General features: G+C 44.9%; 1 protein-coding gene across 3 annotated transcripts; it reads left to right on the top strand.

Moving 5' to 3' along the window:
* The first annotated feature begins 4,669 nt into the window (after positions 1 to 4,669).
* TXNDC2 (thioredoxin domain containing 2) lies at positions 4,670 to 6,779 on the top strand. Of its 3 annotated transcripts, XM_054537627.2 has the most exons (3): positions 4,740 to 4,814; positions 4,889 to 5,210; positions 5,511 to 6,779. In XM_054537627.2, the coding sequence occupies exons 2-3, from the start codon at positions 5,102 to 5,104 to the stop codon at positions 6,746 to 6,748; spliced, it is 1,347 nt and encodes a 448-aa protein (XP_054393602.1). In that variant the 5' UTR covers positions 4,740 to 4,814; positions 4,889 to 5,101; the 3' UTR covers positions 6,749 to 6,779. The 3 variants fall into 3 exon arrangements, with proteins under 3 accessions (XP_002828078.4, XP_054393603.1, XP_054393602.1); XM_002828032.6 differs by having other exon boundaries at positions 4,670 to 5,210; XM_054537628.2 differs by having other exon boundaries at positions 4,703 to 5,007.
* The last annotated feature ends 10,036 nt before the right edge of the window (positions 6,780 to 16,815 follow it).

The following is a 16,815-nucleotide window of genomic DNA, read 5'->3' as shown; positions in this document are numbered from 1 at the left end:
CCAAGGCAGGAGGACTGCTTGAACCCAGAGTTTGAGACCAGCCTGGGCAACATAGTGAGACCCTGTATCTATAAAATTTTTTTAAAACAACAACAACAACAGCAACAACAACAAAACAGGCTGGGCACGGTGGCTTACACCTGTAATCCCAGCACTTTGGGAAGCTGAGGCTGTCAGATCACTTGAGGTCAGGAGTTCAAGACCAGCCTGGCCAACATGGTGAAACCCCATCTTTACTAAAAATACAAAAATGAGCCAGGAATGGTGGCACGTGCCTGTAATCCCAGCTACTCAGGAGGCAGAGGTGAGAGAATCGCTCGAACTCGGGAGGCAGAGGTTGCAATTGCGCCATTGCCTTCCAGCCCGGGGCAACAGAGTGAGACTCCGTCTCAAAACAAACAAACAAACAAAAAACAATTTGCTGGACATGATGGTCCTCACCTATAGTCCCAGGTACTTGGGAGGCTGAGGCAGGAAGATTGCTGGAGCCCAAGAGTTTGAGGCTGCAGTGACTAATGATGGCACCACTGCACTGCAGCCTGGGTGACACAGTGAGCCCTACCTCTTAAAAAAAAAAAAAAAAAAACTACATGTGAATAGACAAAAGACAAAGAATGTACATCACACTATTATAGCAATGATTCCTGAGGTATGAAGCACTATGAGTAATTTTTATTCTCTTTTTACTTATCTGTTTTCTAATTTTTATATTATGAACACATTATTTTTGTAATTATAAACCAAAAATGTATGCCAGCAAAAGATATAAAAAATTCATACATAGGCTGGGCACAGTGGCTCAGGCCTGTAATTCTAGCACTTTGGGAGGCTGAGCTGGGCAGATCACCTGAAGTCTGCAGTTCAAGACCAGCCTGGCCAATGTGGTGAAACCCCGTCTCTACTAAAAATACAAAAATTGGCCTGGCGTGGTGGCGGGCGCCTGTTATCCTGGCTACTGGGGAGACTGAGGCAGGAGAATTGCTTGAACCCGGGAGGCAGAGGTTGCAGTGAGCCGAGACTGCACTATTGCACTCCAGCCTGGGCGACAAGAGTGAAATTCCATCTCAAAAAACAAAAATTTTTGTGCATAATATTGTCCTTGTAAGGGTGTGGTAGAAATGGCTTTACATGCGGTGTTTATTCCAACTTCCTTCTGGTGTCCTTCTTTGTTCCTTCTGGGAACAAAAAGTCACGTTTTCTTGACTCCCTTGCAGCTGAGTCGCTGGGTATGAATTAGCATCCACCAGTAGATGAACCTTCTTGAGAAGGAGGCCACAGTATCAGCTCTGCCTCTGTCTGCACGGGCTCAGTGGGGGTTGGAACAGATCACCAGAACTCATCTCCGTCTCTGGGCTCAGAGGGAGTTGGGGCTGGGGCAGACTCATCCCTGGATGGTGGCTGTAGCAGAAGGTTATTAAAGCTAACAGTTTGGGTGGTGGCCTTCTAATTCCGTATCTTCCTGATATCCTGGAGGTTGTAGTGATCCTGGCAAGCCTGTTCTGTATCACTGCTCAGTGTTCTGGGAATCATTCTGGGATATCTAGCCTAAACAGGCAGCCTCGCCAGCAGTTTTATAATTGCCCAAATCATTCTAGGCCTAAAATAGCTGGTTGTTTCTGTTTCCTGAGACACAACCTGACTGACATAAGGGCTCATGAGCTATTTGGGAATGAGCTTCTGCTGAAGGAAAACATACATTTTATGACAAGTCAATGGAAGAATTAATATTTCAAGTTGCTTGGAATTCATCTGAATTGCAGAAGGAAGAGTAAAAATATCAGGAACAAGTTCCAAACCTAAAACACAACGAAGATCTCCAAGTATAAATGTAACAGGATCACAGATTTCCTCTCTTTTACTAAGACATTCAAGTACAATATCACTTATACATTTCTCTAGAATGGCTCATTCTTCCCATGAGCCTTATCTCAATGGATTTTGGGGTGGGATGGTGAGGAGCAGGGAAACCGAATTAAGTTTGCCTGTTTGTGGAATTTTGGCTCAAAGAACCCTTTTCCATGGTGTAGCGGTGCAATCTTTCAGAGTTCTCAGTTTCTCCATAGTGTCTGGATGCCCAGGGCTATGTGGATAAATGTACCGGGTGCTCTCGTCCCGTGCTGGTTTCCCATGTGAATTGGCTGGTCTGGCCTGGTCCCCACCCTGAGATCTCTTGAAGGACTCACTGATTCCATTTAGGACAGGGGCATTGTGATGTTACTCACTGCTGGAGTCTGTGATTCCAGTCCTTGCCTCTGATCACAGATCCTCCTCCTCTATGTCTTCTTCCTCTAGGCCTCTATCTTTCACCAGTCTCAGAGTACTCCCAGCCACTCTCTAGGGTGTACATGATTGCTAGATCCTTAACCTCCTCCCTGCAGGCTGTGGGGCCTGCCCCAGGTCCACACATCCATTCTTACCCTCTACTAGGGGCCATGCTGCACGAGGACAGTGCTGTGTTGGATGTGGAGTCCACGTGGGCTCATCCTAGCCTTCCAGGTGGAGCAGGAGGCAGATGCCCCTCTGCTTTCAGCTGCAAGTCTTTTTTTCTCTTTTGTTTTTTTGAGACAGTCTTGCTCTGTTGCTCAGGCTAGAATGCAGTGGCACCATCTCGGCTCACTGCAACCTCTGCCTCCCAGGTTCAAGCGATTCTCCTGCCTCAGCCTCCTGAGTAGCTGAGATTACAGACATTCATCACCATGTCCGGCTAACTTTTGTATTTTTAGTAGAGATAGCGTTCCGCCATGTTGTCCAGGCTGGTCTTGAACTCCTGACCTCAGGTGAGCTGCCTGCCTCGGCCTCCCAAAGTGCTGGGATGACAGATGTGAGCCACTGCGCCTGGCTGCACATCTGATCATCTGTGCTGGCAATCAACCTGGAGAAAGGAGGCCGGGACACAGGCATCTGTCCCCTTGCCTCCACATCTACTGGGATGGCAGGGGTGATATTTTCACTTCTGCCTCTCAGTGATGGAATTCCTCTGTGTCCTCATCCACTCCCTTCCAAACAGCAGGGACTCTGTACAAGATACGGTCCCAGGAAGTAAATTAACTTACCAATGAGCAAGGGCCAAAGATGCTGCCCACTTTGTGCTAATAAAATCTGCTCATGATGATTTCTGCAAATGATGCCCATCCTCCCTGCTTCACCTCCTTTCTCCTAACACTTACTAAGAAAGAAGACGTTACCCGGATAAGTGCCTGATGTTTATTTTCATCCTCTGCTTTAAAATAGGGCACAATGAAAAAGAGTCGTGTCAGCTGTGGAAGCTGTTGGCATTGGAGAGTGAAGACAATCTCCCGTCCTTTAAAGTATCACGTAAGAAAGTCCCCAAGTCTCCCAGTGAGAGAGGGAAGAGCTTTCTTTGGCAATATCTGAGGAAACAGAGTGGAAGAATGAGCTCTTCCTGGAATAGGATTCATGTCATCAAGAACTATGGATTTGCTGGGCCAGGCACGGTGGCTCACGCCCATAATTTCAGCAATTTGGGAGGCTGAGGCAGGTGGATCATTTGAGGTCAGGAGTTAGAGACCAGCCTTGCTAACATGGTGAAACCCTGTCTCGACTAAAAAAATACAAAAATTAGCCGGGTGTGGTGGTGAATGCCTGTAATCCCAGCTACTCGAGAGGGTGAGGAAAGAGAATTGCTTGAACCTGGGAGGCAGAGGTTGCAGTGAGTCGAGATTGTGCCACTGCACTCCAGCCTGGGTGACAGGGCAAGACTGTCTCAAAGAAAAAAAAAGGAACTATGGATTTGCTAAGGCCAATAGTCTCTCTACCCCTTAGTAAAATGTGTTTTGGTATAAAAATCCAGATAATTGAACCATTGCCATTAGATGTTTCGAGGTTTCTATTGACAATGTGGAGGTCTTATCATTTAGATTTCAACACTTTTATTTTTAGTTTTTAGAGACGGGGCTTTGCTCTGTTGCCCAGGCTGGAGTACAATGTAGTGATCATGGCTCACTGCAGCCTTGAACTCACTGGCTCAAGCAAGCCTCCCACCTCAGCTTCCCGAGTAGCTGGGACAGGTGTGCGCCACTGTGCCTGGCTAGGTTTTGTATTTTTTCTAGAGATGGGGTCTTGCTATGTTGCCCAGGCTGATCTCGAACTCCCGGGCTCAAGAAATCCTCCCACCTTGGCCTCCCAAAGTACTGAGTTTACAGGTGTGAGCCACCATGCCTGACCACCTTCAACACTTATATTGTTGGGGTGAAACTGAAACATATGAGGATTTGTTCAAAGTATATGTAGAGAAGGCAAAATTCCACACTGATTCTTCCCGCCTTGGACTGGATGTGTTGTGCAGAGTGAGGGTGGAAAATGAGCCAGTGGTCCTGAACTAATAAAATAAGTCTCCCTGGGGGACAGGTATATGGCTTCCCATTCCACAGGATGGGGTAGATATGGCTTATGGAACCAGGATTATTCACAAAGAGGTTGTTCTCCTGTATGTAAAGGCTGGAAGAGCCGTGAACTTGGATGTGTCTGCATGGGGGAGGGCACAGGCTGGGCTGGTGGGCCTGGGAGGTGGGGGAGGTGGGGAAAGAAGCTGTCTGGCAGGAGCTGAACATTTGACATTGTGGGACACTTTGCAGAGGAGGTTAACATGGTTTCGAGGAGATACTTAGGAGCTGGTCACAATGGGTGAGTCATAAAGAGAAAGTTGGAGGCTGGGGGATCCTGGAGAGAGATGATAAGAAGGTTGATTCACAGAACCCAGGCTGGACGGGACTTGTGGCGAGCAGTCCAGCACAGCCTCACAGTGCAGAGCATGAGCTTTGGAGACTGCCGCCATCCTAGCTTTGTCACCTTAAGTGAGCTACATAGCTTCTCATGTGTAAACTACTCATCATAATGGTTCTGACCTCAGTGGTTTGTTGTGTTCTAGGAAATGATGCCAGTGAATGCGTAGTCCCAGCCTCAGCACAGAGCAGCCACCTTGAAGCTCTCAAATATCACTGTTGTGAATACAGAGAGTGAAAACGAACTGTAACGTGCTACCCAAATGTAAGTTTTACTCATATTTTGATGTTAGGATGGATAGCTTGGAAAAAGTTGGAGGGTACGGCCTTTACTATGAGGCATCTATGAAGGATCAGGAATGGATGTAGACAAGGAACTAGTAATGGAAAGTGTTAACGCTGGAGCCTCTGGAAAACCAGAAATGAGGCTGGGCACTCAGGAAGAAACAAATGAAGGTGATGCTAATGGTAAGTAGGGGAGGAAAGAGGGTTGCCTTAAAGACCTATGCAGTTAGGGAGCGGGCAGGGTGTTGAACGAAGAAGGGAAAGTTGTAGCTTAAGAACATGTATACAGAAGATACGTGTAACCACACGCTGTTTGCCCTTCTGCTGAATGAGTTATTCAGATTAATACATCATTCATCAGACTTCATTCGTGATCTCGAAGAGTGACGTCAGTCTTCCTTGGAATATGAAGAGAATTTCTTTGGTTCTTCTTTTGCATTTCTATTTGATTTATTTTATTTTATTTTATGTTTTTTGGTACAGAAAGTTCATTACAAGTCCTGTCCAGCAACGTGCCTCTCCTGGCCCTAGAGTTCTTGGACACAGCCCAGGCCAAAGAGAAGGCCTTTCTCCCCATGGTCAGCCACACGTTCCACATGCGCACAGAGGAGTCTGATGCCCCACAGGAGGGCGATGACCTACCCAAGTCCTCAGCAAACACCAGCCATCCCAAGCAGGGTGACATTCCCAAGTCCCCAGAAGAAACCATCCAGCCCAAGGAGGGTGACATCCGCAAGTCCCCAGAAGAAACCATCCAATCCAAGAAGGAGGACCTCCCCAAGTCCTCAGAAGAAGCCATCCAGCCCAAAGAGGGTGACATCCCCAAGTCCTCAGCACAACTCATCCAGCCCAAGCTGGGCAATATTCCCAAGACCTCAGTGAAGCCCAGCCAGCCCAAGGAGGGTGATATCCCCAAGTCCCCAGAAGAAACCATCCAGCCCAAGGAGGGTGACATCACCAAGTCCTCAGCAAAGCCCATCCAGCCCAAGCTGGGCAATATTCCCAAGGCCTCAGTGAAGCCCAGCCAGCCCAAGGAGGGTGACATCTCCAAGTCCCCAGAAGAAATCATCCAATCCAAGAAGGATGACCTCCCCAAGTCCCCAGAAGAAGCCATCCAGCCCAAGGAGGGTGACATCCCCAAGTCCCCAGAAGAAGCCATCCAGCCCAAGGAGGGTGACATCCCCAAGTCCCCAGAAGAAGCCATCCAGCCCAAGGAAGGTGACATCCGCAAGTCCCTAGAGGAAGCCATCCCACCCAAGGAGGTTGACATCCCAAATTCCCCAGAAGAAACCATCCAGGCCAAGGAGGATGACGGCCCCAAGTCCCTAGAAGAAGCCACCCCACCCAAGGAGGGTGACATCCTAAAGCCTGAAGAAGAAACAACGGAGTTCCTGGAGGGGGACAAGGTGAAAGTGATCCTGAGCAAGGAGGACTTTGAGGTATCACTGAAGGAGGCCGGGGAGAGGCTGGTGGCTGTGGACTTCTCGGCCACGTGGTGTGGGCCTTGCAGGACCATCAGACCATTCTTCCATGCGCTGTCTGTGAAGCATGAGGACGTGGTGTTCCTGGAGGTGGACGCTGACAACTGTGAGGAGGTGGTGAGAGACTGCGCTATCATGTGTGTCCCAACCTTTCAGTTTTATAAAAAAGAAGAAAAGGTGGATGAGCTTTGCGGCGCCCTTAAGGAAAAACTTGAAGCAGTCATTGCAGAATTAAAGTAAACATGTATTCTGAAAACATTGCAGACAGTCAGATGTTTATAGCTTTTGAGTTCTCTTTTATTATTTACACAAAGTGATCAGGTATAACAAAAGTGTATGTCCAAATGGCACTGCTTGTACATGATAATATTAACTCTACCCTTTTCAAAAAACAGTCCAAGCATTAAAGTACATTGTGACTGTGTTTCTGTTGGTGGGAGAGTATAAAATTAGAAATTCCTCTGGTGAAGATTGCTAAGTCCCATGGTCTCCTATTTTTCAATCTTGATATGTATTTCTTTTTCACTTGTCTTTGAAAATTCCACGCATTTAGTGTTTGCAGCAAGACTGAAAATTTAGATAATTTTTCTATAGAGGTAGATGACTGAAAGGCGAATGGAGACTTCTTTTCTCATGCTCACATATCTTTGGGGATTCTGATAAGATATGTTTGGAAATAAGGAATTTGAAAGATTCACGTCTTAGCTAACCTCCTTCTTGTGCTGGAAGTGCTATGGAGGCCTTGGGAAATTCAGTGGGTTTTCCAAGACCTGATTTGTTGGTGACAGAAGTGAGATCAAGGCTGCTTCCAGATTTCAAGTCCAGGGCTCTACCTACTGTAATCTACGCTCACAAAATCTCAGACAAGAGCTCAGAACTTCAGGTTTCTCGGAGGTTGAAGTCCTCTGGATCTTTGCTGCCTTTATGACATCAGTGCCCTGATGGCAGAGTTCCTGGTTCGTCTCCCTGGTAACTGGGTTCCTAATACCTAGACCTTCCTCTGACTTTTTTACTTAAATTTGTTCTTATTTTCAATATTGAACAAGCCAGCCTTTAACATGACTCTACCAGCTTAGACATATAAGCCTAGACTTTAATGAATTAACCTAATCACAGTGCTACCAGAGTCTTGTTTGGACAACTTAGTGAGCCCCAGGTGTCTATGAGCCCAAAGTCCCAGGTCTGAACCATAGATGGAGGCTTAGTCCAGAGTGGGTTTTTAAAAATGAATAAAACGAGCTTCATTAGGTATAATTGATATACAAAGAACTGCATATATTTAATGGAGGGAGTTGGATGAGTTTGGACGTGTTGCATATGCCCTTGATTGCCATCTCCACCATCAAAGTAATTAACACCTTCATTGCTTCCAGAAGTTTCCTTGTGTCACTGTGCTTTATTGTTATTACTATCATGGTAAAAGCACTTAACAGATCTGCTCTCCTAACACATTTTTAAGTGCCCAGTACTGTACTGTTAACTAGGGGCATGATGCCGCACAGCAGATCCGTGGAACTTACTCATCCGTGTGGCTGAAATTTAACACCCATCGAACAACTCCCCGTTGCCCCTTCCCCCACCCTCTCGCAGTCACCATTCTACTTTTTGCTGGTCCAGAGTGTTTTTAAAAATTTGAATTTGTTGCCAACATTTCAAACATCAGGATTTTTTTAAAAAAATCTAGATGTCTAGCTTTTCTTGAAAAATTGTAAGATCTGGCAATCCAGGCTTGACTTACCTCAAGAAAACCAATCTAACCTTGGGGTCTGAGCGGCAGCTGCCTCCATCTGATAGGGCGCACTCTCTCCAGTCTTCTGCTGCAGAACCTGGCTGGCTTCTTCACTTAGCCAGCTGAATTGCAATCCCTATCTTAAGTTCAAGACTGGGACTGGGCGCGGTGGCTCACACCTGTAATCCCAGCACTTTGGGAGGCCAAGGTGGATGGATCACCTGAGGTCAGGAGTTCGAGACCAACCTGGCCAACATGGTGAAACCCTGTCTCTACTAAAAATACAAAAGTTAGCCAGGTGTGGTGGGGGGTACCTGTAATCCTAGCTACTCAGGAGGCTGAGGAGGCAGGAGAATCGCTTGAACCGGGGAGGCAGAGGTTGCAGTGAGCCGAGATCGTGCCCCTGCACTCCAGCCTGGGCGATAGAGTGACACTGTGTCTCAAAAAAAAAAAAAAAAAAAAAAGGACCGAGACTGCCCCATCTCCTTCCATCATGTGCCTATTGTGACTCTCCTTAGTGGTACCTCAGTTGTAGGCTTCATTTGCACCCTTAACAATGGCCTAACAACTGCAAACAAAATGAAATACGCTATATGCTTGGCCTTTTTTCCAAAAAAGATTTGGAATTGCCTACAAAAGGATTAATGATGAAGCTAACGAACCAGAAAGAGCAATCAGAGCCACGAAGTGAGTAACGTGTCAACTCTGTGGGCTCGTATCATGGCTCTGATAGAGCAGCAAATTTTGTTCTGAACTCTTGTCAAGTGAGAGAGAAAAGATAAATTCAATAATACCCAGATGTCATCACCAAAAATAAGCAGGCTTTGGAATTTGCAAAAGAGTCAAAGCTTTTCCTTAACTAAATTCCTGAATGACATTTCTCATCTGGAATCCTAAGTTTGAGACTTTGATGATGAATGAAGTTCTTGACAAGATTTTTCTGTAATAAATTCAGGACAGTTTTTCATGTGGATATTCTTGGTAAGACTCTTTAGTAAAAGCTGAAGCCATAATGGCAAAGGGCTTTTCAACGAGAGGATTGTAGATTCAAGTGTACTGCATTTTCATAGAAATGGGCTTTTAGTGACAGTGCATATATCCACCTGTTATTTCCCTCTGATAGAGAGACCTTCTTCTGACTTTTTCAATCAAATTTGTTCTTATTTTCCATAATGAACAAGGTTAGCTTCAACATGACTCTACCAGCCTAGACATATAGGCCTAGACTTTAACCAGTTAACCCAAACATTGTGCTACCAGAGTCCTGTTTGGATAACTTAGTGAGCCTCACAACACTTTTAATTTAAATTTAATTTTGAGACATATTCTCACTCTGTTGCCCAGGCTGGAGTGCAGTGGCATGACCATAGTTCACTATGGTCTTAGGCTCAAGTGATCCTCCTGCCTCAGCCTCCCAAGTAGCTGAGACTACAGATAAAGCCACCACACTTGGTTAATTTAAAAATATATATATTCTAGTAGAGATGGCGTCTTGCCATGTTGCCCAGGCTGGTCTCAGACTCCTAATCTCATGAGATCCTCCCACCCAGACCTCCCAAAGTGCTGAGATTACAGGCATGAGCCACTGTACCCAGCCTCCCACGACACTTTAGACTGTGCAATTTTAAGGACCAGGGCCCCTGAAATCTAACATCAGTGACTTATACTAACTGCTTTTTCTGGTACCATAATATTAAAGACATTTCTGTCGAAGGTCCCTTTTTATATTTAGGTTACTAAGTGATGTCATTGACAATGAGCTCAAAATATCCTTAAAAATTATTGTGATAGTAGATTCTTAAGATGATTTAATAGTATTCTTAACATAAGTCAAAGGAGGAGGCAAAGCACAATTCTATGAAGGCATTCTGTAGGGCCAAGAAAAAGCAACGCAAGTGTGTGGCTCTCTGATGATCTAGTTTGATCCAGGGATAAAATCTAAACTAGCAGATAATCAATTTGTGCCCTTCAAATTACCCATTGTGAGAACCACTTCTTTTGACTGTTTGGATAATAGTTGAACAGCAGCCAGGTCAAAGTTATGTTCTCTGGCAGAAGGCTTGCATATGGACATTTTCTTTTGCTGAGTAAGAAAGATGCACGCACTTAATAAAAAATCAACCAAGCGGGGAGTGGTGACTCACGCCTGTAATCTCAGCACTTTGGGAAGCCAAGGCAGGTGGATCACCTGAGGTCAGGAGTTTGAGACCAGCCTGGCCAACATGGTGAAACCCAATCTCTACTAAAAATACAAAAAAATTAGCCGGGCATGGTGGCAGGCACCTATAATCCCAGCTATTCAAGAGGCTAAGGCAGGAGAATCGCTTGAACCCGGGAGGCGGAGGTTGCAGTGAACCAAGATCAAGTCACTTGCACTCCAGCCTGGGCAATGAGAGCAAAACTCCATCTCAAAAAAAAAAAAAAAAAATCAACCAAGCAATTGTTTTCATCTCTGATATTTAACATGAAGGACAAATAAGAAGCAGTTCTAATGAGAAGATCCCAGATAATCGTATGAGCTGTGAACAATGATAATCTAACCAGAGCCTTAAGAATCAATGGAAAATCTGTTAGAATTAACAAGAAAACTCAACAAAGTGGCAGTAATTGGAGTAATATCTAAAAATCAACAGCTTCCATGTGATTCTGTGGCAAATAATTGGGAATCTGTGAAAAAAAAGTCTTATTCACAATAGCAACAAAATAAAATGTCTAGCAATAGTCCTAATGAGAAGTAAGGATGATTAAGAGTAAATTAAAACATTCTGAGATGTATATAAGTAGGTTTGAATAAAGTGAGACAGTCCATTTTTCTCATTGGAGAAAAGACTGAAAGACAGTGATGCTTTCCACTTAATTAGTAGACAATGTAATTCCAACCAATATCTCAATGGGATATTTGATAGAACTTGACAAAATATTTAAAACTTCACTGATAATAATAGACAAGAATAGGTAGGAAAAGTCTCAAATGAGAAGTAATGAAGAGATATGTGCCCTATCAGAGAGTTACATGTGTAGTTGGTACATTAATTATAAAACAATATTAATGAAGGGAAAAGAGAGCAATGAAACATAATAGTAAGCAAGAACCACACATTGGCATGTAAGTAGTAATATATGACAAGGAAACATTTCAATTTGATGGACAGTGAGTGGATTTCTTTCAAAAAATTGGCAAAATTTTAATATTTGAGGGGAAAAATCAATTTATATTCCAATCCCACACCAGACACTAAAATAAATATAAGCTGAATTAAATGGTAAAAAACAAAATATGGAATGATTAAAAAATAGAAGAAAATTTAGTTGAAGTTTTTTTGTTTTGTTTTGTTTTTGTTTTTGTTTTTTTTGAGACGGAGTCTCGCTCTGTCACCCAGGCTGGACTGCAGTGGCGCCACCTCGGCTCACTGCAAGCTCCACCTCCTGGGTTCGGCCATTCTCCTGCCTCAGCCTCCAGAGTAGCTGGGACTACAGGTGCCCGCCACCACGCCCGGCTAATTTTTTGTATTTTAAATAGAGACAGGGTTTCACCATGTTAGCCAGGATGGCCTTGATCTCCTGACCTCGTGATCCGTCCACCTCAGCCTCCCAAAGTGCTGGTATTATAGGCATGAGCCACCGCGCCCGGCCAGTTGGAGTTTTTAAAAATGTTTTTGAGACAGGGTCTCCCTCTGTTGCCCAGACTGGAGTGCAGAGGCATGATCACAGCTCATTGCAGCCTTGAGTTCCTGGGCTCAGGTGATCCTCCCAACTCAGCCTCCCAGGTAGCTGGGACTACAGGCTTGTAACACCATGCCTAGTTAATGTTTAATGTAAAAAATTTTTTTGTACAGATGGGGTCTCACTGTTGCCCAGGCTGGTCTTGAACTCCTGGCCTCATGCAGTTCTCCCACCTTGGCCTCCCAAAGCACTGGGATTACAGGCATGAACCACCGCACCTGGCCAAACATGTATGTGATTCATGGATGGAGAAAGGATTTTTCTAGACACAATTGCAATTAAAGAAGTAGATTTGAACATATAAAACAATTCAACTTTTTTTTTTTTTTGAGATGGAGTCTTGCTCTGTTGCCCAGGCTGGAGTGCAATGGCGCGATCTTGGCTCTCTGCAACCTCTGCCTCCTGGGTTCAAGCGATTCTCCTGCCTACTCCCGAGTAGCTGGGATTACAGGCACCCGCCACCATGCCCGGCTAATTTTTGTATTTTTTAGTAGAGACGGGGTTTCACCGTGTCAGTCAGGCTGGTCTTGAACTCCTGATCTCAGGTGATCCACCTGCCTCAGCCTCCCAAAATGCTGGGATTACAGGCGTGAGCCACTGCGCCCGACCCCAACAATTCAATTTTTTAAATAACAAAATATAAACAAAATTAACAGGAAACAGAAAAAGGAAATAATATTTGCCAAATGTACAACATTGGATTTAATACATGTACTATAAAAGTACTCTTACAAATCAGTAAGAAAAATAGAATATTCTCATAAAAATAGGGAAAAGACATAGTTCACATTAGAATAAAAACAAGTTTGTAATAAAAATAAAAATAAAGCCGGGCATGGCAACAGCTCAGGTCTGTAATCCCAGCACTTTGGGAGGCCGAGGCGGGTAGATCACTTGAGGTTAGGAGTTCAAGGCCAACATGGCGAAACCCCTTCTCTACTAAAAATATAAAACTTAGCTGGGAGTGGTGGAGCATGGCTGTAATCCCAGCTACTCCAGAGGCTGAGGCATGAGAATCACTTGAACCCAGGAGGCAGAGATTTCAGTGAGCTGAGATCATGCCACTGCACTCCAGCCTGGGTGACAGAGTGAGCTCCTGTCCCAAATATAAAAATAAAAAATCTTCACTAATAGGGAATAAATAGGAAAATGTAAACAGAAGTCAATGAGATTTTGACAGTAGGGATGTAGGGAAACAGTTACTCATGTACTGCCAATGAGAGTTAAGACTGCTACCAGCCCTTCTGGAACATAGCGGTATGTTATGGGGTAGAAAGATGCAGAACTTTGCAAACTAGCTTGTGTATTTGTCTGCTCAGGCTGCCATAGCAAAATACCACAGAAAGGATGGCTTAAACAGCAGACATTTACTTCTCACAGTTCCAGGGCCTAGAAGTCTGAGATCAAGGTGTTGGCCGTTTTTACTTCCTGTGAGGTGTCATCAGCAGCACAAGATCAGACATAGCCAGGTCTACACAGGCTTGTGTCTTTCCACAAGGTCACTTTATTGATGCTTACTCAATTAGAAAAGCCATGAGCCAGGCGTAATGCTGAGATGCCTGTAATCTCAGGAACTCGGGAGGCAGAGGTGGGAGGATCACTTGAGGCCTGGACAACATAGTGAGATTCTCGTTTCTAAAAGAAAATAAAACAGCCAGGCACGGTGGCTCACGCCTGTAATCCCAGCTACTTGGGACACTGAAGTAGGAAGTTCACTTGAGCCCAAGAGTTTGAGGTAGTGGTGAGCCATGGTCTTGCCACTGCCCTCCAGCCTGGGTGACAGGCAAGACTCTGACTCTAATAAGAATAATAGTAATAATAATAATAATAAAATGGTTTCCTATGTGCTGCACCCTAGGAGAAGTCCTCAGTCCAGCCTGTGAGCCTCATCTTAAGCAGTTATGGGTTGAATTGTGTCCCCCTGAAATTCATATATTGAAGCCTCAATCCCCACTGTGTGGGGCCACACAGTCTGTGCAGTCCAAGTTCCATCCGAGTCCAAGTTCCAAGCTAGGCTTGGGTGGGTCCATCTCTGTTGAGATCTCTCCACTAGTATGAATTGTGGCTATGCCTTTGTATTTTTCTGATGATCCAGAGCATAACTATCAGAAGAAATACACACATGTCTATGACAGAATCATTTCTCAGTGACTGAGTTGCTCAGCCCCATAAGGTGCTTCCTCCTGCAGGCGCACCTTCCCACTGCCCCCGTCGTCTGCAGGCTGCTGCTTTTCCAGCGCTAGGACTACTTCAGATTATTGTGTGCAGCGTCCTCACTTCATTCGTCTTCTCTCAACTTGTCCCAGCAGGCCTACCAGGGATAAGAAAATGGACTCATTGCTGAGTCATTTCCAGGCCTCCAGCCTGCTGAATTCTAGTGAGTGGTGCCTCCCAAATGGGAGATACGGGTTTACCTGTTACCCTCCTCTCGAGGGGCTGGCCAGAGTTCTGAATTTCATTTGCTGTACGGAGCGCCTTCCTCCTTCGTGTCAGTGGCTAGCTCCTCCAAATTCACTGTGAAAAGGCCGGATGCAGTGGCTCATGCCTGTAATCCTAGCACTTTGGGAGGCGGAGGCGTGTGGATCACCCGAGGTCAGCAGTTCCAGACCAGCCTGGCCAACATGGTGAAACCCTGTCTTTACTAAAAATACAAAAATTAGCTGGGCCTGGTGGCACATGCTTGTAATCCCAGCTACTCGAGAGACTAAGGCAGGAAAATCACTTGAACCTTGGAGGCAGAGGTTGCAGTGAGCTGAGATAGCGTCACTGCACTCTAGCCTGGGCAACAGAGAGAGAATCTGTGTTTAAAAAAAAAAAAAATTCACTGAGAAATGAAAAGAAAATAAAAAGCAGGTCAAAATACTGAAAACAGAATTTTCTCTTTTATTTTAACTGGACAAAAGGCACAATATGTTGCCATTGGCTATCTCTGTGTGAGGATTTTTTTTTTTTTTTTTTTTTTTTTGAGACGGAGTCTCACTCGTTGCCCAGGCTGGAGTGCAGTGGTGCGATCTCGGCTCACTGCAAGCTCCGCCTCCCGGGTTCACGCCATTCTCCTGCCTCAGGCTCCCGAGTAGCTGGGACTACAGGCGCCCGCCACCACGCCCGGCTAACTTTTTGTATTTTTAGTAGAGACGGGGTTTCACTGTGTTAGCCAGGATGGTCTCGATTTCCTGACCTCGTGATCCGCCCGCCTCGGCCTCCCAAAATGCTGGGATTACAGGCGTGAGCCACCACGACTGGCCTGTGTGAGGATATTTTTTTTACCTTCATTCTCATTTCGTTTTTTTCCTGATTACTTCATATAACAAAAAGAAAAACAATCAATTGAATATTTTGAAGACTCCAACTGTTTAGATACTGCCAGGGAACCCAAACAACTACTAGAAAATACAAAATCTGGGAAGCCTGAGCAATGGGGAATAGGTGAATGGCCCAAGCTCAAGAGTGTTCTGGCAGAGCCTCCGAAAGCTGGCCTTATGCAGATGTTCTGTATTCTAGTTGTGCATGTTGGGCCTTCCAGGCTTCAGATTACAAATGGCCTAAGAACAGACCAAATCAGAAGTTCTTCTGTTTGGAGGTGAACTGCCTAAGTGATCATGGGTGTTATGGGATAGGTGATATATTCATTTTTTCGGTGCAACTGACAAAAGGCCAACTCAAATCTGCTCCAGCAGAAATGGAGAGGGTATTGGATCTTGAAAATGGAAATTCTAAGGAGATCAACTATTTTAGGCAGATTCAGGGATTCAAACAACATCAGAACATGGTTTTCTACCCCTTAGCTCTGCTGTTCATCTTGATTTTATCATCAGTTGCTTCCGTGGCTCATAATCACAGATAAAAACGTGAGTCTGTTTCCTAATAACCCCAACAAAAGTCCCAGGAATGACTCTGATTGGCTGTATCATGTGCCAATCCCTGAACCTCTCTGTGTATTTGGAAGAGTTGAAGGACTCTGATTGGTCAGGCTTGGTCACTTGTGCACACTCGAAGCAGGGTCAGACCCATCAAGCCTTAGGAGCTGAGTGGATTACCGTGGAAAGTGGGAGGAAGGAAGAGCTGCCTGCAGTCAGGCACATAGATTGCAAGGGATGGCATTTGAGCACTCAACATTAGACCAAGAGTCCACATTAAGAATATGGAGAATACGGTCAGAATCACCCTTATCCCACTTATAAATCCCCATGAAATACCAAACCCAATAAGAAAAGGTTGTACTTTTATCAAGTTCCTTTTAAACACACTTTCTCGTTTCACTTTCATCCTGATTTCACATTCAATCTGATTTCCTTGAATCTGTAACTGTCCGGCCTTAAAACTAAATAGTTATCTGTGCCTTATTCAAATGACAAATTATCTTATAATAGTCACTTTTGCTAACGTTGGCATATGGGATATAAATCAAAAGAGAATATGAAACCTGATGAGTGAATGCTTAGAAAGATCCAAAAGATGGCTGGGCACAGTGGCTCACTCCTGTAATCCCAGGACTTTGGGAGGCTGAGGCAGGCAGATCACGAGGTCAGGAGTTCGAGACTAGCTTGGCCAAGAGACTAGCCTGACCAACATGGTGAAACTCTGTCTCTACTAAAAATACAAAAATTAGCCGGGCGTGGTGGCAGGCACCTGTAATCCCAGCTACTCAGGAGGTGGAGGCACAAGAATTGCTTGAACCTGGGAGGCCAAGGTTGCAATGAGCTGAGATCGTGCCATTGCACTCCAGCCTGGGCGACAGAATGAGACTTGGTCTCAGAAAAAAAAAAAAAAAAAAGAAAAGAAAGAAAGATGCAAAGGATGTAAACAGGGTGAGTCAGTTCTGGGGTCTGTTCTTCTAAGTGATGCTTTTGAAACA

This window comes from Pongo abelii, chromosome 17, assembly GCF_028885655.2.
Source record: "Pongo abelii isolate AG06213 chromosome 17, NHGRI_mPonAbe1-v2.0_pri, whole genome shotgun sequence".
NCBI classification, from domain to species: domain Eukaryota; kingdom Metazoa; phylum Chordata; class Mammalia; order Primates; family Hominidae; genus Pongo; species Pongo abelii.
This window is presented reverse-complemented; position numbering and strand designations above follow the sequence as displayed.